The sequence below is a fragment of the Bison bison genome, unplaced genomic scaffold (genome assembly GCF_000754665.1).
Source record: "Bison bison bison isolate TAMUID 2011002044 unplaced genomic scaffold, Bison_UMD1.0 scf7180017864199, whole genome shotgun sequence".
Lineage (NCBI taxonomy): Eukaryota > Metazoa > Chordata > Mammalia > Artiodactyla > Bovidae > Bison > Bison bison.
The window spans coordinates 1465305-1479159 of NW_011494771.1; the positions used below are offsets into that span (position 1 = coordinate 1465305).

At 52.6% G+C, this 13855-nt stretch overlaps 1 protein-coding gene across 2 annotated transcripts in view; it reads left to right on the forward strand.

The window, feature by feature from the left end:
* The window catches only part of ASAP1 (ArfGAP with SH3 domain, ankyrin repeat and PH domain 1), a 340720-nt gene that overhangs the window by 323170 nt on the left and 3695 nt on the right, over window positions 1-13855 (forward strand). For both annotated transcript variants that reach the window (XM_010844319.1, XM_010844320.1), the window contains 4 exons: window positions 2190-2259; window positions 4581-4639; window positions 10032-10513; window positions 12304-12426. In XM_010844319.1, the coding sequence (XP_010842621.1) occupies window positions 2190-2259; window positions 4581-4639; window positions 10032-10513; window positions 12304-12426 (734 nt within the window). The remainder of the gene's footprint in view (window positions 1-2189; window positions 2260-4580; window positions 4640-10031; window positions 10514-12303; window positions 12427-13855) is intronic.

Sequence of the window (13855 nt, forward strand, 5' to 3'; positions counted from 1 at the left end):
AGGGCTTCAGTAGTTGCGGTTCGAAAGCTTAGTTGCCCAGAGGCATGTGGGATCTTCCCGGCCCAGGGATAGAACCCATTGTCCCCTGCATTAACAGGCAGATTCTCACCACCGAACCAGCAGGGACATCCTTGGCCACAGCTTCTTAAATTGCCTGCCCCTCGTCTTGTCTGCCACCGTCCCTTCCTGCACATCTGTGTGTGCAGCACAGTCCTTCCCAGATGGCACAGAGAGAGGAAAAGGATTGAGCTGCTTCCACGCTCATGCTCCTCCCCCTCCCTCCAACCTTGCTCTCCTATTTTTGGAAATTTTGCTAAGCCACATTTCTCTTCCCAGGCATGGCAGGTGGCCTTTGCCTGGCTCTGAGAAAGGCAGGATTCCTGTCTGCCCAACCTCAGATGCCTTGCCCAGGCCCACCCTCACCCCCAAGGAGTGGGAGAAGCCAGACTGGGGGCAGGGAAGTGGTGGCAGCGGCTCTGTGGGCTGCAGTTTCCTTCAGCAGCACCCGGAGGCGGCTCTAGGCAGACACCGGGCTGGAGAGCAGGACCACGGAGCCGGACAAGGCAGAGCCCCTGTCAGCAAAGCGCTCACCTGTTGAGGAAGTAAATCATCACCATTTTCATTACATCGCATCAGAGAGCTCGGAACAGGGATCCCCCTTCGTGTCTCGCCCCTGTGATGTGCACCACCCTCCGTGGTTTCTCCCCCGTGATGCTCACGCCGTCTAGTGGAGTAGTAACTGTTATCCCTCTTTCGTACAGGCGGGAACTGAGACTCGGTAGGAAAAGCAGTGTCATTAGAACTCATGCCCGCTGGGCAGGGGCTACACCTGGACTCCAGAGCCAGGCTTGTCTGGCTCTAGAATCTGCACCCTGACCGTCCTCTGTGATTAATGGTTGTAGGCTCGCCCGGGAGATGAAGGGACTGAGTCCGACTTTCGAGAGACTCTTTTCTAAGGTGGCAGAGGAATTTACCACAAGTGGGAGGGGACAGGTGTTGCAGAGAGTGGGAACACAGGCGCCAAGGTCACAGAGGCGTAAAAACACGTAGCATCCTTGGAAGGTGGCCGGAGGAGAGGGTGAAGTGAGGATGCCGGCCGTTTGAGCTGCGGTGTCGCGCCCCAGCCCCTGATGTGTTGGCTTGTCTGTGAGACAGCGGAGTGGGTGGCCCCGAGCAGAGCGGGGGCTCCTACAGCCCTGGTGGTCTCGTGCTCATGCATAATAGGGTGAGAACCACTGGTTTGGGGTGTTTTCTACCTGGAGCAGGAATGAGCAGATGCAGCAGCATATTCCCCTTGTCTAGAACTTTCTTTGACATTTTGATTGTTACGACCCATTTAAGTCTGAAAGTGTGAGATGTGAGCACCACACTGAAAAGAAACGCTTGCCTTAAAGGAAGTCTCAGCTCTGAGGATGCAGTGAGAGGCTGCTTAGGAAGACCTTCAGGGTTAAGCTGCAGACTCGTGGAAATAGACTGATGGTTAGAAGGAGTGTCTCATTAAACCAGATCTGTATTTGGAAGCCTGGCCCTATTCTTCATGCGTCGATGTCCTGGTGTTACAGCCCCATCCAGGAGGTTCCATCTGAGCACTTAACCAGCCTCTCCTTCTGTAGGTTATGGGGCTGGGGTGGGAGGGGCAAGGGTAGGGGTTCATTGCAGACCCTGGAGGAGGGCTGCCTGGCTTCGCATCCCAGCTCTGACCCTTACCAGCTGCTTGACCCTGGCCTCTGCTTTACTTCTTTGTTTCTTATGTAAACCGGAAGGCAAATGCTATGTCTGGGCTTCCCCACTGACTCAGGGGGTAAAGAATCCACCTGCAGTGCAGGAGACACGAGTTCAGTCCCTGGGAACATCCCCTGGAGGAGGAATGGCAACCCACTCCAGTATTCTTGCCAGAAAAATCCCATGGACAGAGGAGCCTGGTGGGCTACAGTCCATGGGGTTGCAGAGAGTTGAACATGACTGAGCACACCCACACAATAATATGTATCTCATAGATGTAATGACTGTGAGGTACTTAGCACAGTACCTCACTGGTAGTCAGTGCTGAGTACACAGCAGTTGCTATTATTAACGTGGCCCTCAGGGCATCTCCAAGGAGTAATGAAACTTGAGTGCGTTTGTGTGTGGGACCTCTTGCAGCCCTGTGACCTGCAGCTGTTGGTCCATTTAATCCTGTCTTCCCCTAGGTAACGACGTGGGTCCGTCATCGTCCAGTAAGACCACGAACAAGTTCGAGGGCCTGTCCCAGCAGTCGAGGTGAGCCATCTCTGCGTGGACTCCCCTGAGGGGCCGCTTAGGGTCGCCATGGACAGTTATACAAGTGGGCTTTGGGGGCCGTCTGCTTAAGGCCGTCTGCCCACCAGCTGATGCTGACCGTGATGGGAACCGGAAAGCCTCCATCTCTTTGCATGGCCCCCCTCGGCACACAGTTCTAGGGCCCGGACAGGGTCTGCGGATGGTGTTTCAGGGGATCAGCACCTCCATCTCCAGATTCCAGGCGGGAATGGACCTCACTTTTCTGAGGATTGCACAGTCTGTGCTGGAATGAGTTCTTATTTTCAATTTTTTAATGAAGTCATTTTGTTTTGTTACTTTCTCTTTTAGCTCCATCCTGCAGACCTGAGAGTAAAAAGATAATCCTCGAGGAGATCCAATAGCCTAGAGATTTTCAAACATAAAAATAGGACTCTTTCCAAGTCTCCTGTTTGTAAGATTTCTTTAAGCTAGGCTAACAGAGGGGCGTCCCTTTCTCCTCTCCTCTCACCGAAATGAGATGCTTCGGAAGAGTTTCTTTGGACAGTGTATACCCGGTCCCAGCACAGAGGGTTTTCCCCGGAGACTGGATCCCAGATGAGGACACAGGGAGCCGCTTCCCAACCCAAAAGCTCAGGCAGGAGGAGTCAGCTGGTGCTTGGGGGTTGCCTTCCAGAGTTTGTCGAGGCCGCCGCCCTGTTTTTGTCTCTACGAGCCCGTGAGGCAGCCCAGTTGCTGCTGCCCTCAGGTTTGCAGATGAGGACGCGGGGCCCCGGGACTCAATCCGGGGGGTTCTCAGGTGCCACAGTGAACACTGCCTGCCCCTCGCGCTCAGCGCCCCCCACACACACTGCCTGGGGGTCTCTCAACCCCAGGTCCAGGGCGGGTCTTCCAGGGGAGGGAGTCTGACGTGGAGGAAGTGCCCACTAATGGTTTTTACAGGGAATCAAGCCCCCACATGTACACGCACGCTTACATACATGTGCACACGCCACCCCCCGCAGCACACGAAGAAGCCCAGATCCACACACAGCATCCAGCCCAGGTCTCCCGTGTGAGATGCTTCCAAGCATCTGGCCTCAGTACCCAGGCTGGGAAAGCATCGAGCTCACGTCTGTGATGGGCTGACATGCATCCCTGCGAAGATGCTGAGGCCAAAACACGCACTAGACGTGTTCAAGGCAAAACCCTTCTAGTTCATTGGTGGCTTGATCTCACCAGCCTTAGCCTCGAGGAGCCCAGAAGCCCTAGAATTTCGAGGGAGCCAAGGAAAGAGCCACTCAGACCAGGAGTGATTTGTGGGCCAGGATGAAAGACACGTGCATTTCATCTTCTTTATTGAGCTCTTTGTTTTCTTCTTGGCTGGTTTGGCTTTTCCTGTCCTTTTAAATGCAATTAGGATAGACGAGGGGTGGAGTCAGTTCTTAGGCCATCAGAGGACAGCAGAGGATAAACGAGGTAATAAAAGGGGCTCTTGGCAGATACGAGTTTGGCACTGGGATGCTGTGCTGTTTGGGTCCTCAGGGCCCCTGGGGTTCCCTGAGCACAGTCACAGCCTCTTGTTAAAGAGAAAGAGCAGGTTCCCGCTGAGAGTTGTCTCCTGCAGTGCTGGCATCTCGGTGGTGGCAGGGGCGTTGGGGAGTCCCTGATACCAGATGACATGGGGCAGCTTCTGTGCCTGGGGCCTGCTTTCCGGGGCTCTTCTCCTCTGCTCATTTACAAATGGTTCAAGAAGAGGAACAACTCAGGGAAAGCCTGGAGGCCTGAGACCCAAGCTGTTTGCTCTGGTGCAGGGAAAAAGTAAGGGCTCTGGAGTCCAATGGAGCTGGGCCTGCACGTCCAGCTCTGCCACTGACCAGCCTTGGGAGCGTCCACAGGTCCCTGGAGGTGCACAGGCTCTGGTTTCCTGTGCTGCAGGTGGAGGAGACACGCATAACACGTGGGGTCGCATGAGAAGAGCTGCCTCGGAGCAGCGCGCTTGGCCCAGGACCTGCAGGGTGCCCAGCGCTTTCATCAGCGCTGTTCCTTCAGGGAAAGGTGTCAAGAAGGAGAGGGATCAGGCTTTTTCACTCAGAGGGTTGGTGGTGGTTTTGTTACTTTCCCTCTTGACTCCATTCTGCAGACTCGGGAATAAAAAGATAATCCTCAGGGAAATGCAGGCAAGCTTCAAATCTGGGAAAGTGGACTATAATCTTTTGTTAGGGAAATGTTGAAAGCAATTTTAGATAGATAAATCTGTGAATTTCTATGATTTCCTTGTATACTATTTCACTATTGATTTTATAGCGCTCTGAGATCATAAACGATTCTTATTTATTCATTAGCACCGGTTCTGCAAAGACTGCACTTGGCCCAAGAGTTCTTCCTAAACTACCTCAGAAAGGTAAGATTTCTCTTTTTCATCCTGTTTGTTCTCTGACTCTTTCCGACGCCAGAGACAGCAGCTCACCAGGCTTCCCTGTCCTTCACTGGCTATCTACCAGAGTTTGCTCAAACTCATGTCCATTTAGTCGGTGATGCTATCTAACCGTCTCATCCTCTCTTTCATATTTACATGTAATTATACTGTCACTGTACCCTCCAAGGGATCGGGGCCGTCTGTCTCTTTTGGCCCCTGCTTTATCTCAGATGGCCTTGAGCAGCAGCTGACATGTGAGAGATGTATAATTAATATTTGTTCAGTGAATAAAAATATTTATAAGCTCAAGTTTTGTAATTAACAAACACCAAACTTTTGCTTAAAAAAAGCAATGCTTTTTCAGAAGATTCATCATTAGTATCCCCAGATACCATCTCTTCTCTTGCAAACAATATGAGAGAGACCTCAGAACCGGTACTGGCTCTCCTGCTTACTAGCTGTGAGGCCCGGGCAGGGGACTCAGAAGCTTCGCTGAGCCTGAGATTCCTCACCCATCAGCGGGGCCAGGACACCTGCTCCACCAGGTTTCGTGAGGACGAGGTGAGACCATACTTAGCAAAGGCTGGATTCTGCTGATCGGCGCCCCGTGTGGTCATTTAACACGTTCCTCTGTCCTCGAATATTTCCTGTCAACTGGAAGTTGGATCAGGAGACCCGATCAGATGCTGCTAGTTCAGGCTTTGGCAAAACTCCTTCCCAGGCAGCAGTGTGCTTTTCTGTCAAGAGGGACACGCCGTCTGACTGCCTCTCTCTCTGTCAGGTTCGCAGCTACCAGTTCTCCACGCCGAGATCCATTCATGTGTCTCTGTTAAAACCCCTCCACGAGGCCGTCAGCGGTGATCAGGCTCGGCCTGTCTGTAGCCTTCGGCCCAGCTGGTTACTGTCTCCGCACTTGGCCTGCGGACACCATCCTGTTCTTACGGCACTGACAGTCCCTCCCCCCGTGTGCAGGCCCCTCGTGTCCGCAGCCTCCAGAGATTGGCTCATTCGCAGTCACTTCTCTTCTGAATCTGCCCTCATTCCCTGGGGTACCCAGCTCGGCACCTCTGTGCCATGTACGCAGTCCAAGTGACCCTCCATAATCTAAACTCCCACACACCTGCCACTGTCGTGTCTCTGCTCAGATGTCTGACAGCTTCTCAACTTAAGATTTTGAAGACCCTTCACTCACACACACACATACACCCTCCAGCCAAACCTGTTCCTTGCACAGCGTCCCTGTCTGTTACAGGCAATATTGTCTAGGTACACACAGACACACACACACCCCCGCCAGCCAAACCTGTTCCTTGCACAGCGTCCCTGTCTGTTATAGGCGATATTGTCCAGGTCCAGGGGATTGGATCTTAAACCTAGGAGAGAAGCCCAGCTCCTCCCTTCCTCCCATGCCCCTCGTCCATCCACACACACTGTTGGTTCTCCGTTGGTTGTATCTTCCTGTGTCTCCACTCTCACCGTGGTCTCCCAGACCATCCTCTCCTGTCTCGACTCTGCAGCCTCCTCCCTGGTCTGCCTTCTCCCACCCCGGCCCTGCAGTCTTTCCCCAGCAGAAGAGCTAGGGTGCTCCATGTTATATCAGTGGCTCCTGCGCCATCCATCCAGTGTGTCCTTGTCTCGCCCAGAAAACAAGCAGAGTCCAGGTGTATTTCTGAGCCTCCTCAGCCAGAGGCAGAGGGCGTCTGTGATGCTGAGAGGGACAGGGCGCAGCTCCTTCTCCTGCCCGTCCGTCCTCCCCAGCACCTGCCGGCACTTCCCCATGGACTGACCACACCTCACTGATTTTCCTTCCCAAACATCACTTATTTTTAAATTCTTTGAAAGTGTTAGTTGCTTAGTCATGTCAGGCTCTTTGCAACCCCATGGACTGTAGCCCTCCAGGCTCCTCTGTCCGTGGGATTCTCCAGGCAAGAATACTGGAGTGAGTTGCCATTCCCTTCTCCAGGGGATCTGCCCGACCCAGGGATCGAACCCAGATCTCCTGCTTTGCAGGTGGATTCTTTACCATCTGAGCCACCAGGGAATTCTTTGGGCTTCTTTTAAAGGGCTTAGTGAAAACCTTCTCAGCTGGGGATTGACTACTGCATGGAGCCATTTGTTTAATGAGTTTTAAAGGGCAGAAGTAGAGAAACTTCAGGGGGCTCTCCAACCTGAACAGAGTCACCGTAGTGTTGGGCTGTGACGCAGCCCTCGGTCCCTTACATTCTTCCCGAGCTGTCATCACAGTGAAAGTCCAGTCCTGCATCCTGGGTTTTTCCACTTAGGATTCTGTCATCAAGCAGCTGCCATTCTCTGCTTGGCACCCCCTTTTGTTGGAAACATGAGCCAAGAGCATGTGGACTCTTTCTTCATCTTCCTCCTCCTTCTCAGTTTTGTCCTTAGAGCCTCTTCTCAGGAACAGAACGGTCAAATCCCGGGGCAGAGTGTTCAGCACCTAAGCTCTGTACCACACTGCTGTTCAAAGGGCTGAATCTGTTTGTTTCCAACCAACCTTGCCTGCATGCACCATAACCCCCCAGGTCTTTTTCTTATTTTTCAACTGTGCCATGCAGCGTGCGGGATTCTAGTTCCCCAACCAGGGATCGAACCCACATCCCCTGCAGTGGAAGTGTGGATTCTTAACCAGTGGACCACCAAGGAAGTCCCAGGGATGGGGTGGAATTCTCACTCCTTTCTTGTTCTTGATGTCCTCATTCGAGCAGAGTACTCTTTGTCGTCCAACTTTGGGGGGAAATTTGCTTGTCTGTCCATCAGAGTTAAGAATGCAGCTCAGGCACTTCGCTAGTAGTCCAGTGGCTAATGCTTCACACTCCTAACGCAGGGGGCCCAAGATCGATCTTTGGTCAGGGAAAATCTTAAATGCCACAACTAAGATCAGATGACGAAACTTAAGATGTGGTACAGCCAAATAAATAAATAATTTTTTTTTTTTTTTAAGAATGAAGCTCACAAAGGACTTTGAATTAGAGAGGGGAAAACACAAAATCATCTTGGAAATAAAATAGTCAGAGGAGAGACTTCTTTAGAGGGGAGACCGTCTCTTTTCATATTTCTTTGTAGTATAAAATTAACCTATATTCATTCTAGATTTTAAAAATGCAAAGAAGTATAAAGAAAATACAAACCACCCAAAGTCTCGCCACCCAGGATAAATCAATTTAGTCGGCTCTCTCAGTCTTTTTCCTATGATTTTTTTATGTCACTATTTAAGCTGACTGAGCGGCTGATCTGATCTGATCTGAAGCTGGTTTTTGTCATGCAGTGAATCAAGAGCCCTTTCCATGAGATTAATTGTACTCCTACTGGCTGCGTAGTGCTCCGGTATCTGATACGTGGCCGTGTTAAGTAGTCTGTCCTCTTCCACATTCACCCGGTTCACAGTTTTTTTCTTTTCACTATAAACAGTGTCATGCTGAACACCCTGGCACAGGCATGTGCCCTGGCTTTGATCCCTTTTCTGGATAAATTCCTAGAACCGGAGGTGCCTGTTTGGGCGGCCCAGCACTTCCTCACGGTTTCTGTTCCCCCGTAAGTGTGGCTCAGAGCTAGGCTTTTCAGCCTCGCTGCCTCAGGGGATTCCCCCGGCTGTTCCCCCATCGCCACCTGCCTCAGGCTTTGTTTACCCCAATATCTTGACTTCCAAGAGAGGAATCTGATGGGGCTGTTGTCACTCTCTGAACTGTGCCACGTTGGCCGAAGCTCACCGGCCGGCCCGTGAGCAGGGTGCCCTTGAAATTTGAGTTCCTTAGGAAGGGATGTGGCCCGGCAGGCCCTGAGCAGGAGCAGCTGCAGGGTAGCTGTGACCTTCCAACACTGGGGTTTGTCTTTTCTTTTTTAAAAAACAAAACATTTAAAAAGTCTCTCTCTGAGCGTTGTGTCTTTAGAATACAGTTCTTAGTTTGGCTCCTCCGTGTGCTTCAGTCAGCTGTGTCCTCACTGAGCACCCACTGTGTGCTTGGTGAATCCTGGCCTCAAGGAACCTTGCCTCAGCAGCGGTGCTAATGCTCTGTAATATTCTGATACCACACCCAGAGTCTACCTCGTCCTGTTGGCATATGCGTTATGTCAGCTCGTGGTTTAGAGATGAGGAGGGTGAGGGGGTTTGTAACCTGCTCAGGGTCACACAGCTGGTAACCAAGTAGTGGAGCCCAATTTGGAGATATGTCTTAAGTTCCACTGGTTAGAGCTGTGCGAAGGTTCAGACCGCAGACTCTCCAAGCGATGGAGTACTACACAACCTTTAAAGAGAAGGAGGAGGAAGTGACTTATTAATAGAAATTCTCCCAAGCATTTTAAATGCAGAAAAACCAAAGTTGTAGACAATGTATGTCGTGCGTGTGTGTGTATGTGAGTGAGTGAGTGTGAGTCGTTCAGTCACATCCGACTCTGCGACCCCATGGACTGTAGCAAGCAAGAATACTTGAGTGGCTTGCCGTTTCCTTCTCAGTGTATGTATTGTAGTCCCATGTTAATAGACATTCTCCCAAGTATATTAAATGGGAAGCAAAGTTGCAGGCAGCGTAGGTGTTGTAGTCCCATTGAATGTATTTGTTGTAGTCCCTGGCTTTTAAAGATAATTCATATATACACGGATGGGCATCACTAAAAAGGAACGGAGGTGACCTCAAAGGGGTGGTAGGTGGGAGTGGTAAGAGGAGAAACTTTTTCCCTCTTACACAGTGTGTACATCATATAAAACGTGAGAAATTAGAATGATACCGCTATAGAACGGAATAGGATGCAGCATGAAAAGTATATGCTTAGTACTAATGAACAATGTTTATAAACGTGGTGAATATTCTTGCTAAATCAGTATATAGATAAGAGTAGATGTTTTATCTATGAAAGATACATAGAGAAGTCCAGAAGGAAATTATACCAAAATATTTTAAATGGCTAATTTACGCAGTAGACTTACAGAAAACTTCTTCTTTTAACTCTGCACCTTTCAGTTTTCTATAATCTGTATTATGTGTATGAAAAAGTGAGTGTTTGTCACTCAATCACGTCTAACTCTTTGCGGCCCCATGGACTGTAGCCCACCAGGATCCTCTGTCCATGGAATTTTCGAGGCAAGAATACTGAAGTAGGTTGCCATTCCCTTCTCCAGAGGATCTATTATGTGTATAGTTGTGGGGTTTTGTTTTTGTTTTTTTCACTTCTGAGTGAGTTTGGATGTCCTGTTCTTACGTAACTGAGGCATAAGATCATCCATTGTAAGGTGGATGCCTCCAGGCTTCCAACTTTCACCTTTTTTAAAAGCAGGCCAATTCATGTGGGGTCTGGGCCTGCGACCGCCTGGGGCGCTCGCTCAGGGTCAGTCCTGCCCGTGACCCCTCTCTGTGGTTGCCTCCCGCAGTGGCACTAAGGAAAACGGAGACCAGCCATCATCTCTCCCTCGACAAAGCCAACGTCCCACCTGAGATCTTCCAGAAGTCGTCCCAGTTGACAGAGTTACCGCAGAAGCCGCCACCCGGGGACCTGCCCCCGAAGCCCACGGAACTGGCTCCCAAACCCCCCATTGGAGACTTACCACCTAAGCCAGGCGAGCTGCCCCCGAAGCCACAGCTGGGCGACCTGCCCCCCAAGCCCCAGCTCGCAGACTTGCCCCCCAAGCCCCAGGTGAAAGACCTGCCTCCCAAGCCACAACTGGGGGAGCTGCTGGCAAAACCCCAGATGGGAGACGCCTCGCCCAAGGCCCAGCCACCCCTGGAGCTCACCCCCAAGTCACACCCGGCGGACCTGTCCCCGAACGTCCCCAAGCAGGCGTCTGAGGACACCAACGACCTCACACCCACCCTGCCAGAGACACCCGTGCCGCTGCCCAGGAAGATCAACACGGTGAGTGGTGCTCAGAAACCCAGGCACGTGCTCACCCAGCCAGCCTGGAGTCGGGTGTCAGGTGTCGTGGGGGGCGCAAGGCCTTGGGGTTGGGGCTGGGCTGTGGACCCCAGCAGATAGGCATCAGGACCTGCCTGCCCTGTGACCACGGGGCCGTGGCCACCTCCTCATGGCCCTGAACCTCTGTCTCCTCCTTCACAGAAAGGGGCTAGAACACTGCCTGGCTTCATGGGCAATGAAATGCAGGGAAGTGTGAGCAGCGCCCAGCAAGTGGTCGCCCTTGTCTGTGGTCCTTGAGCAGGAGACCTTTCCTTTCCCAGGGTCCCGGGAAAGTGGCCTCACACCTCAGCTTTTCTCCGCACCTTTCTGGAGGAATTGGACACAAAGCCCAAAGAGACTTGTACCAACCAACATAGAGTTTGGTTTGAAGTCTCCCAGCCCTTCATTTTCACAAAATGCCTTCTACTCTATAATATGTCCTTTCTGCTTTAAACATGCCTTTCCCTCCCCACCCCCACCCCCCCAAAAAAATCTTTTTTTTGGAAAAATGAAGCTCTGGGAAGATGCACATGTGCTGTCTGTCCTGCCCACGCTGCACCCTGACAGGGGTGGGAGCACCCCGGGTTAAGGAACACAGTTAGCAGGGGGACCAAAAGCCTTGCTCACATCTTCCCATGAGAAAACAACATTGTGATGGAAGTGTGTCCCTTCAACACTAAAGGAAAGGTGAGAATAGTGGAACAGATCCTCTCCCGGGTGGGGGGCCACAAGCATGTTCATGGGTGGATGCTTGCTCTTCACGGGCTCTCCAGAAGCCTGAGCACCACCCTTGGCCTTGATGTACACAATTCCAGTCTGAGCTGCTGCACACTTCACCATTTTATTATCTCATTTAACCCTCCCTGTTATAAGTGGTCGCACATAGGTCTTCCAGTTTGCTCACAGAGTCAGAGCTGAAAAGACTTCAGATCTCGACTGGCCGTAGCCCTCGGCTTCTCAGACCCCACCGGCTCTGGCTTAGCCCGGGGAGGGGAATTGTAGAAGCAAGTGGGTCATCGGGGAGAGTGAGGGAGAAACCAACGGACCAAGACGAAAAGCACTTGACCCTAGACTTTGAGCGTAACAGCTTGCTTTTTTTTAATTCCTAATTATTTAATAAGCCAGGCGCCAGAAGCATCCTTTGGAAGGTCAGTTCTCTATTTCCATCTTCCTGTTTGCAGAGAACTGGAAATCTAACAACCAAAAGCTCCATTAAACATGGGTCAGAAACTAAAACGTTTTGGGGAACTGCCTGGAGTCCCCGCCCCCGCCCCGGGCTCCCCTGCTCTGTTTCAGCAGCGTGTGCTGACACGGCGCTTTGCATGAGGGGCTGAGAAATGTGTTTATGCTGCGTGTGTTTGGTCTGCTTTACATCATGTTTCCCCAAACCATTTTTAGAATCTGCTGTCATCTTTGCAGGCTGCCACGGGGCGGGGCGGGGTCGGGCACATCGCTTGTTTCTGGTGAAGCTGGATTTTGATCCCTTCCCCGTGATGTTTGCTCTCAGATGGAAGTCATCTATGGTTACCCGCCCCCTGCCCCCCGCACTCTCAGTGGGCTCCCCTGCTGCCTTGGGCAGAGGGGCCCTTCTATCTGGAGAGCACCCAGGGCTGGGGGCGCTCCCCCCTTTCATCAAGGAGAAACTGAGGCTCGGCGAGGTGAAGCCACTTGCCCGGGGTCATCGTGTCCTCCTTTCCCTTCAGTCTAAAACCTCAAGTCCCTTGAGCTAAAACCCCGCTGCTTTCTTGAAGGGGAAGAGCAAGGTGAGGCGAGTGAAGACCATCTACGACTGCCAGGCGGACAACGATGACGAGCTGACTTTCATGGAGGGCGAGGTGATCGTGGTCACCGGCGAGGAGGACCAGGAGTGGTGGGTACGTACCAGCTGCGTGGCGCTGTCCGTGGTCAGCCTGCACACGCCCCCCGAGGACACAGTGCCTGGCCTGCCTCTTAGCCGGGAGCTTCGAAACCAGCTCAGGAGAGTACCCTTATCACACTGCAGCCTGTGGGCCTCAGGTACTCTCTGGCAGATGCAAAACTGAAACTCATTCAACACTGGCCCAGCCAGCTCTGCTCAGGCCTCGCCCTTCAACACCACCGCCACCGCCACCACCACACACACACACACACACACACACACACACACACACACCTGCCAAATGTTCTCAGGCTCCATCACCACACATACACGTACACATTGACATTGACATTGAAGTCGCTCAGTCGTGTCCGACTCTTTGCGACCCCATGGACTGTAGCCTACCAGGCCCCTCCGTCCATGGTATTTTCCAGGCAACAATACTGAAGTGGGTTGCCATTTCCTTCTCCAGGAAATACACGTACACACACACGTACATACTTGTGTGCACATACATCCCCGCCAGACATCCTCAGGCTCTATCACCCCACCCCTCCACACACACACACACCCACCACACATCCTCAGGCTCCATCTTCGTCCAGCCTGAAGTTCTATCAGGAGGATCCCTGCCTCACATGACTTCAGGGGAGGATTCAAGGAGACCATCTATGATAGCTCCTTTTCCATGAAAACCTGCTGCCCAGGTGTCAGGAAGGAAAGGCATCCCTGTCCCCCCACCACAGCCTGGGAGCTGCCTGGGTCCTGGGTGGCTGCAGGGGACCCGACATGTCCACGGCTGTCCAAGCTGTCGGGGGAGGAAGCCTCCAGCAGGCCCTGCCGGACAGAGGGGCAGCGGGCGGACGCCTCCGAGGCGATCACTCCCCACCCTGGGCGTGGAAATTCTGCTTCCTTGGCAGCTAGAGCCCCATCCTGCCCAGAGAGCCCAGCCCTCTGTGTCGAGAAAGGGACCCATGGTTCACCGCTGAGCCCAGGACCTGCTGATGCCCAGAAACACACACACACGGGCACACTCATGGCCCTTCGCCTTTCCTCCCCTGGGCCCAGACCATGACTCCAGAATCCCGGTCACAGCCGTCAGGATGCTCCTTGGGCCACAGCAGTGGTTCAGCCAGGGCAGTCTCGCTCTCCAGGCATGTGTGGCAACATCTGGAAACATTCTGATCGTCAGGGCCTGGCCAGGGTGGGTGCTGCTGGCCTCTGCTGAACGTCCCGTGATGTTTGGGGGAGCCCCCACCACAAAGAACCCCCTGCCCCAAATGTCAGGAGCACTGAGGCTGACAAACCAGAGGCCTGCCCCCTCCCTCCCTCTCTCTGTCTGTCGTGAAGTCTGGTGGGTTAGATCCCTGACAAGGAGACAGGCGCTGAAATCCCGGCGTGACTCACCCTCTGGCCCTGGGTGCAGCCTCCTGTGAGCCTCAGTT